At 40.0% G+C, this 26,055-nt stretch overlaps 1 protein-coding gene across 3 annotated transcripts in view; it reads left to right on the top strand.

Annotated features, from left to right (window-relative positions):
- Nucleotides 1-25,613, top strand: part of INO80D (INO80 complex subunit D) — a 42,511-nt gene extending 16,898 nt beyond the window's left edge. For all 3 annotated transcript variants that reach the window (XM_062004470.1, XM_062004471.1, XM_062004472.1), the window contains 8 exons: nucleotides 330-1,081; nucleotides 4,134-4,242; nucleotides 9,584-9,808; nucleotides 11,837-11,946; nucleotides 13,797-13,930; nucleotides 15,264-15,478; nucleotides 16,535-16,692; nucleotides 17,663-25,613. In XM_062004470.1, the coding sequence (XP_061860454.1) occupies nucleotides 330-1,081; nucleotides 4,134-4,242; nucleotides 9,584-9,808; nucleotides 11,837-11,946; nucleotides 13,797-13,930; nucleotides 15,264-15,478; nucleotides 16,535-16,692; nucleotides 17,663-18,831 (2,872 nt within the window). In that variant the 3' untranslated portion in view covers nucleotides 18,832-25,613. The remainder of the gene's footprint in view (nucleotides 1-329; nucleotides 1,082-4,133; nucleotides 4,243-9,583; nucleotides 9,809-11,836; nucleotides 11,947-13,796; nucleotides 13,931-15,263; nucleotides 15,479-16,534; nucleotides 16,693-17,662) is intronic.
- The last annotated feature ends 442 nt before the right edge of the window (nucleotides 25,614-26,055 follow it).

Raw genomic sequence — 26,055 nt, 5'->3', positions numbered from 1 at the left:
ACAGCAGATTTGTTTTATGAAGATTTACCCTATTAGTAAATATTTTGAATGATTGCATGTGACTCTCCTGTAAATAACAAATTAAGGCTTTTATATCTTAAGATTACAAATTATCCCTTGTATAGGTTTTTGTTTTCTGTTACAGGTTGGGTACACCACACATAGCTATTGTATTAGAAGCAAATGTCTACACCCCTTATAAAACCTCATGTTTCAATCTACATTTTAAATGAGATGGGTGTGGGGGATTTTCCTGTAGTCATGTCTATTTTCTTCAGATTTGCCTTACAGGAGTTGAGTTAGTAACTGGCTGCTTTTACTTTTCAAAGGTACTGCAACAGCCACTTGCAGGTACTTGGCTTTATACCGAAAAAGGAGAGGAAGAAAAAGAATGATCCCATAGAGGAGGTAAAGGTCAGGCATCAGATGGATGGTATGGCCTTCAGTCTGACAGTGCCCACCCTGGCCTTGAAGATGCCCAATGGACTGGATGGGATGTCCCTTTCTCCTCCAGGGGCTAGGCTTCCCCTCCACTACCTGGAGGCAGAATTAGAAGACCCCTTCGCTTTCAATGAGGAGGATGATGACCTAAAGAAAGGGGCAACAGTGAGGAAAAAGTTGCAGAGCAAGTTGGCTCAAAACCGGCAGCGCCAGAGAGAGACAGAGATTTTAAAAGTTCGCCAAGAGCACTTTAGCCCCCTTCCTGCACCTTTGCAGCAGCAGCCTCTGCAGCAGCAGCAGCACTCCCATCTGCCACCTTCATCAGCTTCGTTAAAGCCGACAGGGCTACCACAGGGCATCGTCTGCAAGTCACCTCAATCTCCGAACACCAGCCTACCAATGCAGGGAGTGGCACCCACCACACACACTATAGCACAAGCCCGGCAGTTGTCTAACAAGAGACCTCTGCCTCTCCTGCCACCCACTAGGGCTCCTGTCACAGACCCTCCAAGGACTGATCGGGTCCTCATGAAAGCCACAGCCTTCCCTCTACAGTCATCCTGCATGAGCCGGCTACAGAGACTGGTGAAACTGTGCACTCGAAAACAGCAGCTGAACACTGATCTGTTTCCACATTTAGGTGGGTAGATAATAGATATACTGCTGCCTTATTTTTTTTACCCTGAAACCAGAAGTCAAAAGGGGAGTATCCTCCTAGCTCTATCCCTCATTCATGTGTGATCCTTACAAAATAACCCTAAGTAAATAACCCTAAGTAAACTGGTGTTTACTTAGCCTTGTTCCCTGTGAAGGGAATGTCTGGACCCATCACATATGGTTTTTGCATTTACTTGTTCATTCTTTTTATTGTTGTGTTAACCATGTGAGAAATAAAACTGAAGTATAGAAAACATTACTTGGATGATACAGACATTGTATAGAGGGTTTGCAACTTGAGCAGTAAAAGTGATGCCAGCCATACCTACGTGAATGGACAAGGTTAGTGTGAGAAGTGCATGTTACGAAATGAGTGCAAGTAAGAGTTTGGAGATTTAGCCCATTGTTCGGTGTAGTTCTAAATTTCCAGTTGACTTGACTGGGAAAATTGGAGCACAAGCAAATCTTTCTTGCCTGGGCCTATTTGTGTACAGAATGTGGATGAACAAACGCAAGAGACCTGTAGGAGGGCAGCACTATTACAGAAGATAGTTGGAGAGGTGGAGTCTTGTCCACATACCAGTGCAGGAATAGTCTACTTCTTTTTATCTTACTTTTTATCTAGAAACTGTAATAATCAGTTGCTGCTTGTGAAAATGTAAGTAGATATAACCAGCTTGCTGCTATGGTAATAGTGCTCTATAAAGCTTTAAAAAGGCAGCTGACCTTGTGGCTTATTTTTCTAATTGTGCATACAGGACTAGGTGCACCTATTTGCTCTTATCTCCCTCACCCTCCAAAATTACCTTACTTTTCTGTTTAGTTTTATATTTTACTTTTCTAACAAGTAAAATACAGAGAAAAGGGAAACAAGAGTCAGTGTGTGATACTAGAGCAGGAATGCCATTTATGATATTTAAGTAACCCCAAACAACCTTCCAATAAATCTCCACATTCTTCATGTAACATCTTATTTAATTGCAAACATCTGTAATTTTTGCTATTTCAATTAACCTTTTTTTAATTTGCTGTTAAGATCTACCCTTTGTCACTCCTGGGATAGCCTGCTTATTTGTTCAGAAGATAATTAGCATGTCTCCAAAGGACTTTACTCTCCAGAAAAGTGCTTTCATGATCCTATATATAATATGGGTCTTTTGAGGAGTGGTGGCCCCAGAGGCGCTTCTGAGTGTCACGGAGCCCTATAGCTTAGACAGTGACCTGCATTTTGAAAGACTGTAGAGGGGTCACTTTCTGTGTTTAATGTTTTACATTCTCAAGTGGTGAAGAGAATAAATTTTCCTAAAATATAGGCATGTTATATAAACTGATTAGACCTGTAAATGTGCAGTTTTGCAGATGCATAACTGGTTGTGTATTCAATTAGAACATTTTATGTTTGGCAAAGTAAAAGAATTTGTGTATTAATTATGTGAGAGTAGAAAATATATTTGTTATTTATTCATAATGTGCCATAATATTGGAGACTAGTAATGCTGGTTCAAAGAATTTCAAGATTTCTTTTTCATGACAGGAAAGAACTAAGGATGACAGAATCTTTAAAAAGATGGAGCTAGTTTTATGTATACCTACATCAGAGCCATTTAATTGGATGTTAATGTAACTGTAGTCTTCAGTGTGAGTATAGCTAGGTCTGAATTAGATTTCATTCCTTCATTACTACAGTGCCGATTGGAAGCAAAACAATGCAACCTCTGATTTTATTTTTAAACTGTGGGTAAATGATTTGTTATCTGGTGTCAATTGTAGATGTCTTTATCTGGCAATTAAGTTGCTTTTTCAATTCCTTTATGGGAGGAGTGAGAGTAGAAACCCATTTAAGTTGAAAGAATGATTCTGACATTTTATCAGCTGTCTTCAGATATCTTAATTTAGTTCAAATTCATATAAATAGGTAGAACAGAATTTTCAGGATGCTGAAGTTATTGAAAAAAGGGTTTCTGGTATTTCTGGTTTCTGTTAAAGTGTTGCTTCTAAATGATGAAGGCATTCTTGATGATTGTATTCCAAGTGTGTGTGTCTCAACCCTGAAAGTAGGTGACCCTACTGATGCATTTCCCAAATTCAAAGCATCTAACTTCAGAATCATTTCACATATAGTCATTTAGTTTATTTTTAGAAAAAAAAAAAAAAAGCTCCTTAACTCCAAACTGCTGCTCCATTTTCAAGGAGTACACAAGAAAGTGGACAACTAATAATGTTGGCTCATAAATGCAGCTCAGGGATTTTTATTCCACCTGCTGCAAGGAATTGGCAAGAATTCCACTTGATGTGGAAGAAAGTAGGAAAAACTGCAAAGATGAAGCTCAAGATAAAATAGTCCACCTGAGAACTTACTGGACTCTCTTTCTGGTGGTTCTGGCTGTCCTGTTCAAGGATTGTGTTTACCTTGAGTAACTAAGGCTGCTGGTGCACACAGTAGGTTGATTCAACTGCATCATTAAGTGAAAGCATGCTGCTTAGTAAAAGTGCAGGAGTATTTACATCTCTCCCCTTAGCTGTTTTCATGCTAATATATGCAATTGGCAGGCAATTGCAGAGATTGAGCCGAGGAACATCCTGTGTAGCTGTGTATCAATCTCTGTCAGTGCTGCTCTTTCCTATTCTCCTGTTCTCTGTTTTGGCACAGAGCAGGGGTCAATATATAAACAGAAATGAAAGTGGCCCATTTACATCAGATTAGTACTAAATGTTACCTGTCAAACAGTTCTTTGTGGCAGGGACTTCTACCTCATCTCTAAAGACTGCATGTGCTTAGTATGAAAACTGCAGTATTTTTCCTGGGGGTACAAAAGCTGTCGATTTTTCTTCCATTGCTTATGTGTAAAGAAGCTAGTAAGAATTTTAAAAGGAAGACTCAAATTTGACAAAAATCGTGTTCTATTTGCACATGGTAATGGGTAATTGTAACTTCTCCTATGTAATTGAGGTTATTGCATGATTTAACCAAGCTCAGAGACTTCTATGAGATGGGTACAGTTTTCATACAGCTTTCATGTTTTCAATTCCCTTAGGGCTGGATTGGTCTGAAGACAGTGGAGAAGAGTGGGAGGATTCAGAGCAAACCTCCCCTTATCAGGTTGCATGGTCTATCCGAGAAACCCTTGGCTATGAGAGACATGAGTGAGTATGATTCTTTAGTATTCATGCTGATCTTGGTGGAATAAATCATGTAACCTTCGCTTCAAGTGGAGTCAGTTGCTCAAGTGCTTTGCTGAAAACAAAGGATTGTTTGAACTCATTTGTAAGAGCTATGAAACAGCTTGTTGACTTCTGTACCAGTTTCCACCTAAGTTGGAGACCTTTGTGCAATTTGATATCAGAGGGACGCATCAGGAAGTAATTTAAGCTTATTTGCCTAAATTTAATTGACTTTAGTGGAATTTATTCCTGAATTTGTGTGCCTTGCTGAGTAGAGGTACTTCCTGAAATAGAACCAAATGGAGTTACCATTTGCTTCTTGTCTTTCCTTCTATTTTTGAATAACTTTGCTAGTAAGCTTTTACTCATTAATCTTTATGGTAATTGTGCAGGATGTTGGTTTAATGTGTTTTTTTTTTAAAGGACACAGCATTTCTTTTTGTAATTCAGTGTTAAATAAAACTCTGTCAAATAGTTGGGAGCATTGAAAGGAAGTGATGTGATTGAAGGGGGGTAAGCAGGGCAGGTGTTAGCTGCTGGTACAGAAAGGCTTAACGGTGTTTGCCGTATACTGCAAAGTCAGGGAACTGAACTTAGAGCAGGGTATGAAAATATATATATCTATTAGTGTAAATTTTGTGGTGCAAAGTTTAAGCATCTGAAGTATGGTATTGTAACCAAACTGAGGTATGTTGGTAAGAAAAGGATATTGGTGTCTCAATAAAATTTGATTGTAGTTTGTATACTGTGATTCTCTTTCACTATGTAACTGGAGGTTTTGATATGGCAGCTCTCTCTCACGTGTTTAATTTTTAAATATCACAGTCAGAGTAATGATGTTGTTGAAATGTTATTTTGTTGTTACATGGAAATTCTTAAACTTGCCAGTACTCCTTACTATCCCTAAAGATTGTCCACAAGGTGAACAACAAAGCTGTATCTCTGTCATCTGGACAGACACCATATACTAAATGCTGAGAGCCTTCAGTGAATCAAAGCTTGATAGCGATGTGTAGACTTTCCTTTTTTTAAAAGTAAGGGGTTTTTTTTGTTGTGAATGACCATTGTTTTTTAAGGCGTCAACAGCCAGAGAGAGAACAAGCTTTCACAAACATTAGTTTTAACTTAAAAATAATCTGGTTTGGGAAAACATAAACAAACATCCAAACTTTTAAATCATACATAATTTTCAAAGCAGATATGTCTATTAAATGACTTCTTTGACATTTGATATTTTTTTGGTCAACTCTATTTTAACATCCTTTGGATTCTTCCTACTCTTTTCACATACTGAGAGAAAATAATACCTTGTCTTGACATTTTCTGTTCTATTCTAGCATTTTATGCCCTTCAGTTAAAGACTGTCTTAACTAGTCATGGTGGATAAAATTTTGTGTGTTACTGGGCTACCTTTCTACTTCCATCAACTTGCCCAATATTAGCTCTTCAGCAGCTTTTCTAATTTTGTCTATGGATAAACATTTATGCATTTACTTGATGTCAGCCTTCTAAAACTTTCATTCCTATTCTGCAAGCTTCTGCAGAGGTTTTTATTGCCTGGAATGTTTGACAGCTGTGCAATGTGCTCTCTCTGTTGCTGAAGAGGAATTAGTTCAGACTATTCCTTGAGTGATTTGATTTGTCAAAATTACTGTCTTGCGAATCTGGCAGTGCAGATTAGTGGCTTCTAACTTAGCCAGTTGGAGGCTGAATTTTACCAGAAAACCAATGGAGATTGCTTCCCAAAACCTTTAGATTTTGGAATCATATACCTAGACTTATGTGAATTTACTTACTGTTTTTCATAGTAAAAGTAAAGCTATTCTTTCTCTGTTCATTTGTGTATGAGCTTGCAGTCACATTGTAAAAAGTGTGACTCTCCATCACCTGACTCCATTCTTTCCTTTTCCATTTGACTCCATGGAAGACAGTGGGAGGGGTGCTCCTCAACAGATTGGTAAAAGAAAGTGAGCAGTTGATTTCTGTATTCTTGGTCAGCTTGTCCTCAGCATTTCTGGCTGTGTGATGGTGGGAGATTCTTCTCACTTTCTGTTGAACTTCTTATGTGATACTCCAGCTGCTCTTAAACTCATTTGAAATTAATGTCTTAACAGTAATACATCTTTTAGTTGACTTGCCTTCTGTCCTTTTAATCTGTAAAATTCACATTGTTGCAGTCATCTGTGGAAACACAGGTCAAATGTTTGCTTTTATTATTCTGTCCTTTAATTTTGAAAAGTGAAGTTCCTGGAGTCACAGGATTCCAGGATGCAATGCTTGGAGGCAGGCCCAAACGGCTGAGTTCTCCTGGTAGTACAGGAGCTGGCCCCAGGCACAGGGCAGCAGGCAGGGAAGAGTGGTGGGCTGGTAGGAATTGCCTGCAGGGGCAGCAATTCAGAGGGAATGCAGGGGCATTCCCTGCCACAGATTAGTGAAGCTTCCCCTCAGATGATTTACTTGCTGGGTCTTGTGGCTTAGAAAGTATGACTGTAAAACAAAGCAGTTTTTCACTTCTTACACTGAAATATAGATAAAGTGAGCGTTTCAAGTAGTGAGTTTGAAAAGGGAGTGTGAGGATTGGAGTCTCTCCTCATCCCAGCTCAGAGGAGCAAATATCAACATGGTATTGTCAAAGTTGGATTTAATAACTCCCAACACCTGGAAGAAGGGAAGGTTCTTCAAATACCCCCTTACAAAGGGTTTTGAAGTACAATGCTGGAGTGTCTCAGAGTTCTTCTGGTTCCCTGATCATGCACTGCTTGTGCTGCCCTTTTGCTCTTCCTTTTTTCTGCTTCGAGCTTCCTTTTCCTTTCTTCATGAACACTCAGCAGTAATTCCCCTGATGTTTACAGATGACAATCTTAAAGGAAAGAGTTGAGAAAAAACATTTTGGATTATCAATTGGTTTGTGTGTGCTTTCAGAAATCTTTAAAAAAATGAAATGCCACACGCTAAGTTGAACTTCAGAAGTTTCAGATGCAGCTTAAGAGAATAAACTAAATAGAAGTTGATAAACTTGTTTATGAAAGGACAACAATAAAAGTACCTTTTGGTTTCAGTACCTTCTTAACAGAAAAAAAAATGAAAGGAGGTGTTACTGTGACATTTTTAGGTTTCTTTGAATGTATAAATATGTTTTGATTAATCTTGATTAATTCTGAATAGGGTTTTAAAAATGGTTTGCCTCAAAGTAAGCCTTTGTCTACTTGCAGACATGAGGTCTTTCCACATCTTGTATGTATGTCTTCATCTACTTTTTAAAATTTACCTTATAAACTGCAGTTCAAAATATTTTAACATATGATAGACTTTTTTTCTGTCTGTTTCAATGGGAAGAAAGTAAGAAGTCTCAAATATGAAGACATTTGCATTAAAAGACATTCTTTCCACACAAAAGAAATGCTTGTTTTTGCCTCTAAGGAATAGTCCTGTCTTTTCTTAAAGTTAATTTGTAACCATATTTAAAATGTAATCAGTATGCCTGCAGCTTTGTTTAAAAATCTTAGGCCCAAAGCAGTAATAAAATATCCGAGACTGTGAACCTACATATACCTAACTGATCCTATCCATCTATTCCTACTTTCTGTTAATACATTAGAAAAAGGAAAGTCCATATTAAGTAGCACACAATTAAAATTGTCTAAACATGTTGTTTTTCCCTGGTAGGCATTCTTTCCAAAGGGATCTTAAAAGTGTACTTTCATATCATTTTCAATGTGAAAATTTTTTAAGCATTACATATGTTAAATATTATCAGTTTTGTTAAGCATTTAATTGCAGAGGTTAATTACTTTTAATTTCTGCTTCTAGAAAATAATCTGTAATCTGCTTTTAACAAACAAAATACATAGTATGCTTGACTTTACATAAAACTTTATAAAGATGTCCATTTGTGTCAAGGCAGTGTTTGCTCCTGTGGAGTTTTTATGAATCTCTTACATTTGACCTGCTTATGAATGTAATAAGAGTTTCCAGTAAGGAAAGTAGGCCTAAGTCATATTGCCTTTCAGGGACAGCTGTTCTGCCTGCATTTCTGGATCTTACTTTATTTAGTAAATATCCTAGCCGGTGTTTCCCATCTCTTCTGTGACCAACTCGTGTTTGGTCAGCTCCTGGCTGGTGTTTTGCATCTTTTCTGTTACCACCTTGTTGTTGGTCAGCTTCGCTGTCCGCCTGTTTGCAGGTTGGCTCATTCAGTCTCAATGGCCAAGCTCTGTGCTCCAACCCTTGGGAGCTTTTGATTTGCTTCATTTGTTTGGAGTTGTTTTCTTCCTCCTGCCCTTCCTTTGTTTATAGATAAGAAAGTTAGCAAAAAGTTTCTCTGTTATATGAGGAAAAACTTAAAGGAAAAAAAAAATAAACAGTGTCTGCTTTGCTTAAATATAGTGCACTGTCTTTGTTACTCCATGAACAAAAAAATCATTCTGCAAAGTTGAGCTTGCTGTGGAAGACTTCTGGGTAACTTTATGGAGCTTGTTGTTTTAACAAGTCCCAGTGATTAATTTATTACATTTGATTTTTTTTGCTTCGTTTAACTGAGTGTGTTGACATGGTTTAATGGCTGTATTGATATGTACCTGGAAATACAGCAAGCCAAGATAAATAGGAAGAAGCTTTCTTAAGCAAACAAAGAATTGGGTCAGTCCTTCATGTGGTCATTGCTTAATCCTGGTCGGAATTTTATTTTTTTTTCTTTTCCCCCTCAGTATAATTGGAGCTCAATGTGAATTTCTTCTCCATGACAGTACTGTTACTGAACATTAAGACTGCAGCAAGGGGAAGGCAGTATCAACTGCTAACTATGCTAGTGTGCATTTTGATTTAGAAAGGACTACACCACCAGGCAGAGTAAAACGAATTGGAAAACGTCAACAATTTTCATACTTGTTAAAATTTGACCATCTTCTTCAGCATGACCTTTCTTCCATAAATTTCCACTACATAGTTCCCCACCCTTACCCTCTCCATTAATTACTCTTTGATTTAAGAGTTTGTCTCATTTGCTGAGGCATTTACAGTAAGTAAAGGTTAACAGTATAGATTTTTTTGAACAGCAGGCTACAGACATTTAAATGTGTCAAATTTGATGACAAATTGATGTAATCTCTAATAATGACATACTAAGAAGGGTAAGTACTTTTAGACTTCAAAAGCGATCCTGCTTTTACCATTTCTCAGGCATCCCAGCCTGAGTTCAGCCTTTGATTGTTCATGGGGCTAGAGGATATATGCCAATTTAACAATTCTATTAAAATGACAAATTAGTTTCCTTGGTAAAAACAAAACACTTGAAGCCTGTTTGTTTTTATTTTTCCACCTTCAGGTTCGACGATGACAATGCGAATGACAGGAGTTCCAGAGTGACCAGACTTTGCACTTACTTTCAGCAGAAATACAAGCACCTCTGCCGCCTGGAGCGGGCAGAATCCCATCAGAAGAAGTGCCGGCACACACTCCGGAAAGCCTTGCTGCAGGCTGCCAGCAGAGAGCCAGAGCGTGCAGGGCAGCTCATGCAGGAACTCCGGAGAGCTACCTGTGCTCATACCAGGTTAGACTTCCCCTGTAACTGCAGTCTGAGTAGAGGTCTGGAGTCTGGACAGGGTAGAGGTGGACAGAGTATCCGGCAGCTGGAATGCTGAACTCTGAAACTGGTTGGCACACGCAAGGCAGAAAAAACGTGACACATTAAATGCCTGTCAGTGGAGTAAAATAAACACACATACAGTGTTTTCCATGAAGATAGGCCTTCTCTAGCTTTGTGTTTTAAAATATGGGTTATTTATTCAGTAATATCCAGGCTGGATTTCTTAAATGTCACAAAAGAAGTTAGTGACATGCTAAAACCAATTCTTATTAATTTAGCTATGTATTTTGCCTGCCTTTGAATATCTGGTGCTTTAGTAAGCACAGTTCTTCAGAAGGTGTGCAGTCTGATCTGCAGTTTGCTGTTTCAAGTCACATTTTGTGTTTCAAAAAGCTTTTTTTAAAAAAGCCTGTACCTCCTCTTAATTATCTTCCCAGCAAATCAAACTTAGCTCGTGATTTTTGTTAGATTTAACTTAGTCTAACATTAAATGAAACTTAGCAACAAAATAAATATCTTCTAACAACTCTGAAGGTTACCGTCTGTGGGAATTCTTTCTAGATAATGTCAACATCCCTCCAGCTCTGGCATACTGAGAGATGGTTGATTCATATTTGTGCAGAAACAGATAAGTCTGAACCCTGGCATTATGTCTGGGATATCAGCGGCATCTTATTGCTATTGTGGTTTTGGTGACAGAATGTGTGACTGGGGAGGATTGGGAGAGCTAACATGAGAGGCAGGCTGGAGCAAGGTACTCAGAGTATATCCTGGTTATAGGATGTTTTTGTTTCTGGATGATGGGCTGTGGTTAATGACAGTTGGAGGGTTCATTGTTGGGGAGGTGGAGTGAATGATGCTGAAGAGCTGCTCAGAAGTGTAATGTAGAGGTACAGTACTAGTTTACAGAGTTTTGTAGATGTCTCCAAACTTAAACGACAGCAAAACCTTGCCAGAACTGGCAAACTGTGGCTGATTTTTTTGTATTATTTTTGCCTTTTATTATGCAAAGGAGATGACATTGTTTTGGGTAGACCAGCAAAGCCAAGTATGCCTGCCATCACTGCCCTGGTTAATTTAAGTAACCACAGAGTCTTTTCAGTTACAAATTTTTTCACAGGACTAATTTTGCTAACTGAAATTTTGCTCAGTCAAAATGCAGTTGATGACAGAAATGACTGAAGGAAAACAGTCAGGCTACAGACAGCTTTGTGTCAACCTAGAAAACAACGTGTACAGAGGTGAAAGTCAGCCCTGGAATTGCCAGCTTTATCTACATGAAGGTGACAAATGCCTTGAGAGCAGGCTAACACCAAGTGAGCTTGGTAGTGCTTGCAGTACTCATCCACACTGCTGTCTGGTCACCTGCTTGCAGCTCAGGCTCAGAACATTGAGGCTGTGCTGAGGAAGCATTGACCTCTGGGCATCTGCTGGTGAATTGGGCTGTAGCATGTTGGTAAAGGAGAGCTTTTACCCATGTTGAGCACACTCAGGCTTTGCCACTCCAGAGCTCAGTCTACGTTTGTCTGAGCACATGCTTGCATGTAAGCTCTGGGGATGCTCGGCATGTTTTGATTCATGAATAGGCTTGGAAGTGCACTTGACTCCCCATGTAGGCATACCCAATACATTGTACCCTAAAGACTGACCTCATTTTAAAGGTCACCTGTGTTGACACACACCTACTGCCGTCCTTGGCTCTGTTGCAGGCTGTTGTAAAATGTAGTCCCACACAGCACCTCTTGTTACAATTAAGGCCCTGTGACATAAACAATAATTCTTTTACTGCAGTCACACCTTCACCTGTCATTGACTTCTATTCTGTATCCTTGTGTGGAGTCTGGTAGTAGTGTGCACCCATCTAGATCATGACACACACGCGTGTGTTGTAATTTTTCATCCTACTGTGCCACGTTCAGTTTAATAGTTGTGCTAAGTAAACCTTCTGAGACTGGACTTTTGTCTCTAAACTCTTTTATGCTTTTTTTTCAGCACAAACCAAGCGAAGCAGAGAGATGCAGAGCCAACAACCTGTAGTGGGACTTCAAAGGGAGAACAGTGCACTAACAAGGCCCTTCCATTCACCAGGCATTGTTTTCAGCGTATCCTCTTAACTCTGTTTGGGAGTTGCATTCAGGCATGGAAGCTGTTCTTTTTAGGAGTGGTTGTTTGTTAGGTTTTTGCATTGACAAATATGTTTTCACAAAAAAATACCTGTTTGTAGTGTCTCCTCAACTACTGTGCTTTTAATTTGTGTGATTTAGATCTGTAGACAGTGAAGAGAAGTAGTTTGCCACTGAGATCTATCTTAGGCACATCATTTTACTTTGTAGGCTATATTTCGTGTGTGCAAGAAGCCTTTAGGAAAACTCTCATCTTTGAGAGATGGTAGTATAAACCGTGTGGCTTTCATGCAGCTCTTGCGAGGTTCTAATAGGCAAACTACCTATGAAGGGTTTATGGGAACATGTTTTTAAGCATAATGTAAAATGATGGCTTGCACCGACTGGGAAGGTGGAAATCTGATACTTTGTGGTGTTTAAAAGGAGCAGAATAGAAGGACTCATAGAATCCATGTTCTAGATGAGGAAGAATTCCCAGTGCTCGGAATTTCAAGCCAAGCCTGAAAAGGACGTTAAGAGTGAATGCATGAAGATGGCAGAAAGGAGAGAGCACGTTAGATGTGAGGTTTGATTCTGAAGGCTATAAACAGACAGACATCTGATGTGGAACTCTTAAGAATTCTGCAGACTTAGTGTTTTTTTGGTGTTAGCTAGGGAATTGTTGGGGCTTTTGCTGGAGTGACTCCTTTTATTGAACGTTTTGGTATTTCAAGTGACTAATGCTGATCTTTTCCAGTTCCTATCAGACTGTAGCACCTTTTCAGTGTTTTTTGCTTGTAGATGCCTTTCTTTCTTTGTTGATTTTTGCAGACCACTTAAAAGTGGTCTGCAGAGCAGTTCAAAACCACAGTGTGCAGATGCATTTGGGATTTGTCTCATGGTTCAGATTTATTATTTTTTAAATCCTTCTAAAGTTTAAATAGTCTTACTTGTTGGTGTCCATAGAGCAGAGAAGTCAAGATTAGTGATTTTGTATTTGTGCCCATTTTTTTCCTTATGCATTGTCTTCTCAATGGAAACAGTGCCTCTTAAAATGAACAGGCTCTTGGTTCTGACCCGTCTGTCCAAGTCTGTTCTGCAGATTTTCCATTTTCTTTGTCCTTTCTTTTGCATTTTAACATTTTATGAGCATATATAGTGATGCTGAGGTCTGAGTGAGAACTGTTCAAGATGGAAGGAGTGCTTCTAATGTTGTTTGAAAAACCACAATGAAATACCTGTTTAATTTGCTGTAAGTCTGGAAATATTTTCACTCCTGCAGGGGATTTTTCTGAAGGAAATCTCAGCAAGCTTACTTTTGGATTTACTTGACCTTTCTGTCTGATTGCACATCTTTTTTTCAGAGAAGCAGGAAGGATCTTGAAACTTCTTTGTCTGTGATCTAAAGATAAATGCCAAGAATATACCTTAAAAGATTGAATTAAGAAATAGTCTTTCTTTAATGTTTCAGTATGGATTGTCATTAGTCTGTAAGGAAATAGTCCTGTTGACTACACTGTTCCAACTGCTACTATTGATCTATTGATTAAGACTCCAGGAAAAGGCTTCTTTTTGCTAAGAACTCATTAGTGAAATGACTGTTTCTATAAAACTATCTCAATATATAATAAAATCATTAGAGATTCTGCATGAATGCAGTTTTTCACTTTTTAAGTCTTGTGTTTGAGCCTTACCCAGTTTTGAACTTGAATAACAAAGTTAAGGTACTCATTAAAAATAGCATCTATGGACAGGTTGAGTTGAAGGCTCTGATCTTCATCAGATTGATAAATCAAAGGGTGTTCCTCCATCGTTGCTTCATGTGTTATTCCTGATGCAGAAATTCACAGATATCTTACTGAACCGTTCTCAGCAGCTCTTCTCAAGTTGCACAGCCAAGTTTGCAGATGGTCAACAGTGTTCTGTGCCAGTTTTTGATATTACACATCAGACACCTCTTTGCGAAGAGCATGCCAAAAAAATGGTAAGTACAAAGCCAAAACCATAATTATTTTTATATTTGGATTATCAGGAGTTTTAACCCCAATTTTTCTATGAACTCTTGTGTCACAACTAGCAAGTTTATGAACTTAAGAGCTTGTTGCCTTCTATTTTTCTTAAGAGGGTAAAATATGCTAAATGTTCCTAATAAGTATAAAGTATGTTATGAAAATAATTTACATACTTTTGAGGATATATGAAGTGCACATGAGCATATCCTTCACTGGAAAAAAACTGATTCCTCTCTATCAAGAAATAGAAAATCATTGCGAGAGATCCTGTGGTCATTTTATTTGGTCTCACCCTGGTGCTTGGATCTGAATGTTGTGAGTGTGGTTTGGTAAGAGCACTGCACCTCAAGTAGTCTCAGTACATGGGGCCCTAAATATTTTCTAGAGAAAGTATAGATAACAGTTATAAGCATTCAAATGGCTTTGCTACTTTACTTACCTCTGACTACTGGAGTTTAACATCCTTCAGGGATCTGTGGATCCCACATGAAAAGCAGTGGCCTACTGCAAGTTGAGAGAATGCAGAAATGAAGATGATGTTGTCTGCTCTTCTTTTATGCCTCCCATCTTCTAGAACAAAATTTTAGGAAAATTCCCACTTCTGTCTTGCCCCTCCTTCAAGATGTTAGGTGTAAAATTGCCTTTTTTCTTTTCTTTTTCATTCTGTTGTTGAGTTCTTACAGGTTTTTTAGTATTATTTTTGTTCAGCCTCTCCAATACCTGTGAGTTTTCTGAATTCAAATGTGACGGTGTGTGCTACATAGATTTGTATGGAATTTTACTCCTTTCTCAGGCAACTTTCAGTGTGCCTCTCAAGCTTTATTTCTGTAGGGCATACACTTCTCTGGTGTTCCCAGTATGATGGCAACTGATGATGATGATGATAATGATTCTGGTTCCTTAGTGCTGTCCCTCTTATGGCATTGGACACTTGAGGATGCTGGCTTCAGCTGCTGCACGCTCTCCCCTTTGTTGCCACCTCAGAACAGTGTTGTGTCATTCTTATGGGAATGCTTCCAAAGGTTGCAGTTTTGCGCTGACTTAGTTTGGGTTGCTATGATGATTTTCAAAGTGGTAATGCATGATTTCATATTTAGCATATGTCATAATTTGATCTGTGTGATTTTTGCCATTGAGATCAATGAGGAAGGAAACAACTTAATTCATGTAACCTTCCCTAGACGTAAGTTAACAGTGTCTCTTGGATTACATGCAAATATCTGTGGAATTACTGGGGATGGAGAAAGCAAGGAAAGTAATACTTGTTCTTAATATGGCTCTATTGCTTTTGTTTTATTCACAAAGGACAATTTCTTGAGAGGCGACAGCTCCCGTAAAGTTCAGCACCAGCAGAAGAAGCCCAGGAAAAAAACCAAGCCACCTGCACTTACCAAAAAACACAAGAAGAAGAGAAGGCGAGGCCCACGCCGTCCCCAGAAACCCATTCCTCCTGCAGTGCCCCAAGGGAACCTCACCATGCCTGCCAGTGTCTCACTGCCAGTAGAGATGCCCCACATGCGGTCAGTGGTAGCCCTGCCCCTGTTTGCCCACTGCTAGCTTGAGCCTTGTTCATGAGCCCTGTGGAAAGGTGTGATGTTGCTTTACTGATCAGAATCTGGAACAGGGCTATAAATTATATCTGTGTATTACTTGAAAAAACCCCTTAGTGGGAGTGTTGTGGTTTAAGCCCAGGCAGCAGCCAAGCACCAGGCAGCTGCTCGCTCACTCCTGCCCCTCCTAGCAAGATGGGGCAGAGTTGGGAGAAAAAGTAAAACTTGTGGGTTGAGGTAAGAACAGTTTAGTAACTGAACTGAAATAAAATAACAACAGCAACAATAAGATATAATACTAATAGTGGTAGTAGTAGCTGTAATGAAAAGGAATATAAGAAAAAGAGGCAGAAACAAAACCCAAGAAAGATGCTGAAGTGATGTACAGTGTACTACTTGCTACCACTGACCATGCCCAGACCCCAGCCCTGAGCGGTGATCAGCTCCTTACAACTAACTCCCCGCCCCGTGTCTGTACTGGGCATAACTTTCTATGGTATGGAATGGCCCTTTGGCTAGTTTGGGTCAGCCCTCCCTGGCCATGCTCCCTCCCAGCTTCTTGTGCACCTTGCTGTCAGTGTACTAGAAACTGAATAATCCTCAGCTTAAGATAAGTGTCACTTTGCAACAACTATATAACATCAATGTGTTATCAACATTATTCTCAAACCAAATCCAACACACAGCACTGTACCAGCTACCAGGAGGAAGACTGATTAACTCTATCCCTGCAGGGCAGATAGTCATTTCAGATGGCCATCCATGATCATTCAGATGACTAAACTCAGATTACTGGGTTTCATGGATAAAGTGTCTTGATCCTGGTGCCACATCTCAATGTATTTAGGCAATAGGCTAAGCATAAGCTTTCTAAAGAAACTTTGTAGAAGTATTTTTTGTAGATGATGGGGGGAGAAAAAAAAAGGTGTTGGGGAAACAGACATTATAGCTCAATATCCATTCATGATTGTTGTTTGGAGGGATCAGAGATGATTCCCCCAGGGACTAATGGTACTTTCTGTCCAGGAGCCCCTCCACACCAGAGCTGAGTGCTGATGAGCTGCCTGATGACATCGCCAACGAAATCACAGACATTCCACACGACTTGGAATTGAATCAGGAGGACTTTTCTGATGTCCTGCCGCGGCTGCCCGATGACTTGCAAGACTTTGATTTCTTTGAAGGTACCATTTTATTTAATTTTATGAACAGCGAACCGTCAGTGAACTGAAGAAGTGGGTGTTTCTAAAATGCGTTTTGATGGGTTGCTTGCTTTCCTACAGAGGAAAATAAGTACTTAAAAAACCTCAGCCATGAAAGTGTGCATTTTCTTTATTGTTTGTGGGCTCTGAAGTACTATGAAGTACATACTTTAAGAAGACTGGTGTGTATAGTTTTCTGCGTACTCTTATAATTACTGCTATGAAAGTCCTAATTGATTTAGTATTTTAATAATTAATTTTACATTTTTACTGTCAGTTTTGCACTTTAATTGAGAGTATTCTGAGTAATGGCATCCTCTGCCATCGAGTGGGGCTGGAATCACAGTCAATGTTGGCCTTTGATAAAAGAGGAGAGTGTGAATAAAATCTTTAAATACATTTTTGAAACTAGCGTTTGATCAGAACTGTGCATGAATTTGTGGATTCTAAAGCTCAGTACCTATCGCGTATAACAAAGAAATTAAAGCAACTCAGAGTTGGAGTCTGTGATTTCTTTGGTCATTTTCTGATATGATGTGACATCAAACTGTGTTTGAATTGAAAGTAGCCCAAATTATACTGACTGTGTGAATTTCAGGTCCAGACTGTTTTAAGTAGAAGGAAGTTTGTACTGATGTTGTTGCAGCATTGAAGAAAATACTCCTTAAGTGTTTTTACTTTAGATCTAATAAGTTTGGGAGGCATCTGGGTTAGTTATATGTGGAAGAGGAAGGTGGAGAGAGGGAGTTCCGTTGAAGAGGAAGGTGGAATTTCTCATTTTTCTCACCTCACTTACCTAGCAAACACCAGTGAATGAAGTTTTCTGTGTGCCACAAGCCATTCTGGATAGGCTGTCGTACACTGAACTGTCTGTACACCTGCATCCTTGGAGTGCCAGTGGCAGACACACCTGAAAGGAGCATTCTAACTTCTCATGTCCCTGTTTCTGCAGGTAAAAATGGAGATCTCCTTCCGACTACAGAAGAGGCTGAAGAACTGGAACGGGCCTTACAGGCTGTAACTTCTCTTGAGTGCCTGAGTACCATTGGGGTACTTACACAGACAGATGGTGTGCCAGTTCAGGAGCTGTCAGATAGAGGGATAGGGGTGTTCTCTACAGGTGCTGGAGCTCCAGGAATGCAGTCCTTAAGTCGAGAGGTTAACACGGATCTGGGAGAGCTGTTGAATGGGCGTATAGTACATGATAATTTCTCCAGTCTGGAGCTGGATGAGAACTTGCTCCGTTCTGCTACCTTGTCCAACCCACCTACGCCCCTGGCAGGGCAGATCCAGGGGCAATTCTCAGCCCCAGCCAACGTCGGCCTTACTTCTGCCACTCTGATAAGCCAGAGTGGCCTTGGGGAGAGAGTCTTCCCAGGACAGTTTCATGGACTTCATGATGGCAGCCATGCCTCCCAGAGGCCCCACCCTGCCCAGCTGCTGAGCAAGGCAGATGACCTGATCACCTCACGACAGCAATACAGCAGTGACCATTCACACTCCTCACCCCATGGAAGCCATTATGATAGTGAGCACGTGCCGTCTCCCTACAGTGACCATATCACATCCCCTCACACCACATCCTTTTCTGGTGATAACTTGGCAGCTACCTTCTCAGCAGAGATGCCCATGATGGCACAGCACTTGCTCCCAACTCAGCTGGATGTGCCACTTAGTGGGGTGGTCAACCCTAGAACTCACTGGGGAAATCTTCCTGTCAATCTTGGGGACCCCTCTCCGTTTAGCAACCTTCTTGGTGCAGATGGACACCTCCTGTCCACCTCCCTGTCCACACCACCTACCACCTCGCACTCAGAGACCACACAGCCTGCCTTCGCCACTGTGACCCCCAACAGCTCCAGTGTGCTTCCGGGGTTACCACAGACCAGTTTCAGTGGCATGGGTCCTGCCTCCGCTGAGCTCATGGCCTCCACCTCCCCTAAACAGCAGCTCCCTCAGTTCAGTGCGGCCTTTGGGCACCAGCTGAGCTCTCACAGTGGCATCCCCAAGGACCTGCAGCCCAGCCACAGCTCCATAGCTCCTCCCACGGGCTTCGCAGTGACCGGTGCCACCGCTACCAGTACCAATAACGCATCTGCGCCCTTCACCACCTCCAGCTGAGCTTGTCTGCCTGGCTCTGCAGGTAGATGGGGGACCTGTGTTCTCTATCTTTACTTTTTTCCTTTCTTTTCTTCTGTTCTTCTTTCCCTTTTTTTTTTTTTTTAAGAGGGGTTTGAGAAGAAAACCTCTTCTTCAGTACTGACCAGGGTTAGCCCTCTGTGAACCTTGCTGTAGCGTTCACACGTGCTTGTTATGCACCGGTGCTCATTTATTGCAGGCAGGTTCACCATTCCCCAGAAATTCCTTAAGGATACAGCACACTTACTGGATGTAATCCATCTTAACAAGACCTAGAAGTGGGAAGATACCTCAGGTTACTGATGCATGTTACTGTTTCCTAGGGTTCAGATCAGTGCTTGCCATCCCATTAGCATCTGGTAGAAAAGTTTTCCAGTGGGCAGAAGTCTCTTGATTTTACTTTATTTATTTACTTTTTTCCCCAAAGGTAGCGTATGGCATGGAAAATTTGACTGCATGCATTGATTTGAGAATGGTGCGTTGAATCAGGATCATGGTTCAAGGGATTGGTTTGGCAGTTTCTTAAAATAGTCTCTTGACCTCCCTCCTCTGTGTGCGTGTTTGGGGTGCAGGGAGCAGCGGTTCTTTTTCTTCTTTTGAAGAAGTAGGGGTTGTCCCCTTCCAGAACTAGTCACTGTTCCTACTGCATGCTAATCTTTGGGGGTTTGTTAAGATGATTTTTAATTCCTTGAGCAGCAAGGAGATCAATTGACTAGTTGCCCATAAATCTGAAGGCTGATATGAAGTTAGCCCAGGGAAAAAAGGAAAGAAAACCAGAAGGACTGAAGTAAATCATGGGTTAGTGAAGATTCCTGTGCAGAGGTTCCCTCCCTTGCTGAATTACTGTGGCCTTGTAGCATTGATGATTTGCCTTTCCAAGTGTGGCTTTGTGCAGAGCTCCTTGCCTAACAGGCTGACAGGTATTTCTCAGCTGAAACCGGATGAATTTGACTGGTATTCTGCCCATCCACACAAGTCTAGGTTAGACCCTTTGATAAGTTTCGATTGGATGTATTTCTCAAATTATGTCTAGCTACTGAGAGCTTGTTGGATAGTTTTCCCCCACCAGGAGCCATATTTTTTATGGGTTTTTTGACACTTGTAGGGTTTGATGCTCTGTACGGGAAGCTGAACGGATGTAAGAAACTAACAGGTACCCATCAGCTATCATGGCTAACCAGAAGAGAAGTCACTAAAGCAAAGTAGATAAGAATTCCTTCTATCTACAACACAATTTTGCTTTTATTGGACAATTGCTAAAAATAGTATTCAGACTCATTGGTAGTAATTTCAGTTCTTAAAGAAAGAAGTCCACTAGGTTTTAGATTTTTTAAAAAAAAATATTTTGTTTTTTAATCCAAGAGGTAACAAGCAGCAGAAATTCTGAGGTGTTCACTTGCATCTCTTTATTAGGAAGGGAAAAAAAAAGAATTTGCTTGTGGCTTTATAGGGTTCAAACTTGCTACTGTACTCTGACTTTGGCTGTAAAAGTAGCTCCTACTTAATATAACAGGTCTCTGCTCTTCTTGGTTTGTTTCTGAGATGCAGAGAAGAGAGAATAGAAAATCCCATGTTTCAGTCTCTTAATTTAGAAGACAGATTTTGTTCTGCCTTACAGTAAAATGTCCTACCTGCATATATTCTAGTCTAATTCAGGAAATTAAGAGGTACCAAGCACATGTAATAGGGAAGCCTAATATATCGTTTGAGCAAGAGATCAGTGAAATAAGTTTAGTTGCTACAGAAACTGTTGGTGGTAGTCAGGCCCACTCCAAAATCTGTGACCTAAACCTCTCCTTTCCTTTTGCTAAGGAAAAGGAATTTAAATGGGATAGGTCTTGTGTCTTCTTACTATCGTAGCAATCATGCTATCCCTCTTTTTTTGAAAGATTTGTCCTCCTTAAATATAAAGGAGCATGGGTGATGCATATGTCCTTTTCTGAAATTGCAAGTCTATGTGCGTGGAGGAAACAAAAATGATTTTCATGCTTCTGTTGTTATGAAGTCCTTATTTCATACTTGGTCTTAATAGATCTTAATAATATAAGCCGAATATTTTTAAGTGGTGATTTAAATATGTTTGTAACATTTAAATCATGTAAAAAGTTGAATTGAAGCCTATGAAATCCTGCTTGTGATTGTCCTGCTGATTGAGGAATGCCCAGTGGTATTGTGAAATGAGACAAATCTGACAAGGCATTTATTTATTTTTGTATTATGTTCCCTATACTTTGTGGAGGAGACAACTGTTTAATTTGCAAATGATTTTCCTTGTGTTCATATGCCTTCTTCAATGTGTTTGGGTGCCTGGCTGAAACAGAGCGGAGAACTAGTATACCAAATGGTTAATTCTTTAATCCATGTGTGTATTCCTGTCATTTCAGAGGATGTTCATTTCTATAAATTGGTTTCAGGACCTTGGTCTTGAAATGATTCTTGTGCCCATCAAACTTTATAACAAAACTGCAGCTAATGAGGAGTGTATTTGCCCCACATCACATTTCTCTTTCTTAGCAAAGGCTGGTGGGGGAAAGGAGGACAGGAACTGAGAGCTGGGTTCTGCTTGGTCACGTTGGTATTACAGAAGAGCTCTTTGGTCCAAGGTCACTGTGAGACTGTACTGGTCTAACTCAGAGCACAGTCCAGCTCCTAATACGAGCCTTTAGGCAAGGATTATTTTCAAAGGCTATCAGAGTTGTGCAGGTCTGAAACTCCCATGTGAAATTGATGGCCGTTGTGCACCTGCATCCCCTTAGGGCAGACTAAGGTATCAACTCTCTTTCCTCACTTAGGCTTCAACTTTTGTGTATACCTGATGACTCTTCCCTGAAAAGTGACTACATAACGTTTTCAATGAGCAAACTAAGTTTGCAATAAAGCTGCACTTTTAAAAACAATCTTTGGTTTGTATACATTTGCAGTAGGAATCCCTTTGTTCTGCCTGACACAGAGCTCTGAAACGGGCCCCCACTCTTTGCCTTTTCCTGGCTCATATCCTGTTTCTCCACTGCTGCCGATTTCATGGTTACAGCCTACCAAGCAGTTATGGGTCTTGATCTTAGCTTTACAAGGTGGATCATTCCAGGTGGGCTTCTACACCCACGCAACCTGTTGACTTTGGTGAATTGATGTCTTACTGTTGGATGTGAGAGATCCAGTCCAGGAGGTACGTGCAGCCTCTTCCTCTGGGAAATACTCCGGGTGTGGTTAAGGTAGTCCTCGAGGCTGTTATTTATGTGGTTCTCAAGTAGAATCCATGCTCTCTCACAAAGGTTTTTGAGCATCATCTTGAATAACAATTACCACTCTAATCACCCTTTCACCAAAGAGCCAGTGTAGCAATTTCAGTCCATTGATTTGAGATGGTCAATACCTGTCATGCCCTTTACATGTTAATAAATGGAAAATGACTAGTTGAACCTAAAAGTTAATTTCTTCACATAAGTTTTAAATAATTGAAAAAAATTACACTCGGAATAGAATACCAATAACATAATTTTTGGTAATAATAGTCTTTGGACAAAAGTACTTAGGATGAACTTTGTCTGTGTATAGAGGTTCAGGAGCAGCAACCTCTGGCCTGGTGTGTAAGGCATTCTATAAGACATGCTTTGATGTTTCCTTTCACTTACAAAGACTTTATACCAACTTTGAGGGGAGTCATACGCTCTTAGGTACCTCAAAGTTGATGTGTTCTTTGGCCTTGCAATTACCATGGTACACAAGAAGGTGTATGATGCAAGAAGACAGAAAAGGTGCATCATTTTGTCTTCTCCTGCCTTCCAATTCTTCTGGGTTTTTGCTTCATTCCTTTCTTGTTAGTAGCATGCTTCTCTCTATGGTTGGCCTTAAAGGCTTTAAATGTGTAGTGCTCAGAGGTAGCATAGTTGCAGGTCTGCTTCAGGCCCGGTGGAGAAGGTGACAAAACCTAGATTCCCCACTTCATTCAGCAGGTTAGTGAAGTGAGGTTCTCATTTGGAAAGCATTGGAAGGCCCTGAGAAGCTTATCAGCTGCTAGGGGAAAATTAGAGATGGTATTAGAAGCAAGGAAAGAAAATCTCAAAGGAAAGTCATCCATAACAGCGAAGAGGAAGTGAAGTGGCTTTAATTTACTTTTTTTTTTGTGTAGAGGGAGGGTACTGAAAAATGCAGAAGTTCTGTTGTGAGCTATTGAGCACAGTGTGGTGCCACCAGCTTCAGGGACAGCCGGCCCTGGTGTTGTCAGTGAGCCCCTTGACTCCATCTCCTCCTACACCCTCTTAGCTGCAGCCAGCTGAAGTCTACTGGTGAATTCTCCAGCAGTATAAGCCTTTGGTCAGGGAGGAGGAAGAATCTTGTAGCAAAGCCAGCTACTTGGTGTTGACTCTTTCAAGGCTTGTAGGGTGCAGGGACAGTGGCAGGAGGTGCTTTCAGCAGAAAAAAAAATGGGTAGAAAACTTACCTACAGTAATCTTTGGCAGCAAGGCGTTTGTGGGGGTGTCTGCGCAACCTCCCTGGTTGGATGCTTATTTGTACTTTTGTGTTTTTACCTTTATCTGTGAAGGGTTCTCCTCTGCAGGACTGTTGCAAGGTTCAGTGATGGTGGAAATAGAAACTGAAGGAAGAGTTTTGCGCTCATGTGCTGACCAGATCTTTCGGTCTTTCTGATCTTCTGGTAGCATTTAATGACGGGGTGTTGTGGGCTGCTTCTTGTACCTCTTTTATTTCCTTCCTCTCTATATTCTTCATCATCTTTTTATTCTCCCATTCTTGGATACTTCTCCAATCTAAGTAATGCCAACAGTAAGTCTTCCATGATCCTGGGCAAATCTGACTGTAAAATGAAAAGGACAAGAGATTCCTACAGTTAATAACTTACAGTTTGTGTTCTAGAACAACACTGCACTAGATCAAAGTATTTCTCAGATCAGTGATTAAGATGATGTTTCACACCATGCTAATGTGATGAACTAGATGCTGAGGGTGCAGCATTGTTTGTGGGAGTGCACATGCTAGCAGTGAGTGTGCAGGCATTTTTAACCTTCTCACAAGTTCCTCTTCTTTAGAGAAATGCATCAGTAGAAAGTCACGAGGAGAAATTTTAATTATTCTTTTTAATACAATAAAATTAAAATAAAAGGAAGATTGTTGAAAAAAATCTACATTTGTGTTTACTAAACTTAAACTTGGACTTTAGAAGAGGTCTGGTTGTGAGAGACTTTAGCTCTAGCAGGTATAGTTCTGAATTTCCATTTGGTACTAGAGAAAACCACTGTTGGGAAAGAAGAGTTTTATGGAGGAGAGAGTTATAAAAGATATGTCTCGGCACAATTTTCTCAATCATATCTTCAGCCTTTAAAAGAAAAAAAACAACCCAAAATCCAGTAGTGTGTGTTTTGGGATCTTTTCTCTTTGTTCTCCTACTTGTTGGGTTCTTTGCTTTCCTCTGGTTTATTCTGCTTTCACATTCTCCTTCTCTGCCTACTATGGAATAAGGTAGCAGAAGCATGAAAGAAGAAGGTGGTCGTAGCTGTAGATTAACAGCAGCAGTTGGAGAGGCTTTCTTTTTCTGTCTCTTCAAAGTAAGTGTTGGCACCTTTTCAGTCTGCTCTGGCTCATAGAATTTGGTTTGGAAATGGACAGGATGAAACTTGGGCTTTTGACCTTAAAACTGTACTTACTCAATGTAGAAAAATGCATTCTTCCTACTCTTTCACTTTGTTAGTCCCCCAAACACACACAGTGAGATGTCCAATGTATCCGTGTGTTGAGCTTGGGTCAGTACTGTGAGCGTCTCACCTTCTGCCATCATCAGCTGGTGCCCACAGGGGTGAGCTCTGGGTAGATCACAGTCCCAGATACCCTCTGGAAAACTTCAGCTTTGGTGAAGGTTGCTGTGCTGTAGCTAACTGCCACGGTGTTGGTATCTACCTTGGAGTGGACTGATTTACCGTGAAATGACTCTCTGACCTGCGTGGTGCGAATAGATTGATTCTGCAGAGATGGACAGCTCAACTCTCATGCAAAATGGCTACATCCTACCAGAAGGGGTTGAACCAGTTTCTCTGAACAGTGATGACCTTCACTGTACAGTTTTGGGTATGTCTCAGGGATTCCTTGTAGAAATAAGGGCAGTTAACAACAAAAAAAAAAAAGAAAAAAAAAAAGAAAAAAAAGTAAATAGTTTTAAAAGTAGATAATAATTTAAGGCAGAGCGTCACCTAAGTGAGAGCACAAGAAGGAGAAATCCTTGTGCAGTTTTATAGTCCACGGTGTCTGGCTTAGGGACTCTTCTCGGGGCTCTCATCTGATGTTCAACATACGGAATCTTTTTCATCACGCTCAGCTTTAAACTTTTTATTTAAAGATACCCTTCCCCATTGAGCTTTCAGAATACTTATTGTAGATTTTAAGAGAAATGGTATATTAATTTATGCTATTAACATCACCTCATAAATTATAAGTTTTATACTAAAGCTGTATTGAGTGTAATGAATTATGTTGCATATGTGTTTTTAATAGCTATAAAATTATATACAAGCTTTTTTTGAAAAACAAAACTAGTGAAGCACCTTTTTACACTGGATCTTTGCCGTGTCAAGGTGTACAGCTATTCTTTGCTACCTTGCAGATATCTATATCTATATATAGATATATAGATATATATATATATATATATAAAAAAATAAAATAAAATGATATCATGTATCAACAAGCATAGAACTCTTTTTAACCCTTATATTTCTGTTCCTATAACTCTTTTTAAATTTTCTTTTCAGTGTTACATTCTGCAATAATTTATCCGTGGTTTGTACCTATAATTAGAAATTTAGTTACAGGGTAAATAGATCAAATTAGAAAAAAAAATTCAACTACTGTAGCTGGAAGTTGTGAACCAAGTTTGTAAGACCTTTTCTTTCCGTTTCTTTCTTTTTTTTAATGTATTTGTTTCCAGTTAGCTCTGTGAATTGGAATTTGAAAAGTCAGAACATTAGGAATCTACAGTGTCTTATTCAGGAATTTTTCCCCTCCTTTCCTCACAAAGGAATTCCCACTGTGACTTATAAATAGAATTAGACTGCTTGTGTGCATGTATGTATTATATATACACACAAAAAATATGCATTGGGGGGGATGTATGTGTGATACGAATGTGTATATTGTATGTAGGTCATAGTTTTGTAAAGAGAAAAGTAGTTGAGAAGTGATGGAATGTACTGTAGAAAT

Source organism: Colius striatus, chromosome 11 (genome assembly GCF_028858725.1).
Source record: "Colius striatus isolate bColStr4 chromosome 11, bColStr4.1.hap1, whole genome shotgun sequence".
Lineage (NCBI taxonomy): Eukaryota > Metazoa > Chordata > Aves > Coliiformes > Coliidae > Colius > Colius striatus.
Note: the sequence above shows the minus strand (reverse complement) of the source record. Positions and strands in the feature narration are given on the sequence as shown.